The 330-nt window shown below is 37.6% G+C and overlaps 1 protein-coding gene across 1 annotated transcript in view; it reads left to right on the top strand.

Moving 5' to 3' along the window:
• Positions 1–330, top strand: part of ENPEP (glutamyl aminopeptidase (aminopeptidase A)) — a 35116-nt gene that overhangs the window by 33549 nt on the left and 1237 nt on the right. The window contains exon 19 of the mRNA XM_010008967.1: positions 39–179. Coding sequence (XP_010007269.1) covers positions 39–179 — 141 coding nt within the window. The remainder of the gene's footprint in view (positions 1–38; positions 180–330) is intronic.

The raw sequence follows: 330 nt of genomic DNA, 5'->3' as shown, positions 1-330 counted from the left end.
CTAAAGACTCTCACTGATTCTTCTGTCATTTCCCTTAGGTATCTGGGATATATTTACAACACCAGCCTCATCAAAAGCCAAGACGTGTTCACAGTCCTGAGATATATCTCGTATAACACCTATGGGAAAACAATGGCCTGGGACTGGATACGACTTAACTGGCAGTACTTAGTTGACAGGTACGCTAATGAACTTGGAAAGATCAGGTCTACATCCACCTGTGTAACTTTTTAAATGCCATAATTGCCTATATTTTCACTACATAGTTATAATCACTGACCTTTTTACAATGAAAATTGAAAGCATATTCAACACAATTATATCCATCTG

This window comes from Chaetura pelagica, unplaced genomic scaffold (genome assembly GCF_000747805.2).
Source record: "Chaetura pelagica isolate M959 unplaced genomic scaffold, ChaPel_1.0 scaffold221, whole genome shotgun sequence".
NCBI classification, from domain to species: domain Eukaryota; kingdom Metazoa; phylum Chordata; class Aves; order Apodiformes; family Apodidae; genus Chaetura; species Chaetura pelagica.
This window is presented reverse-complemented; position numbering and strand designations above follow the sequence as displayed.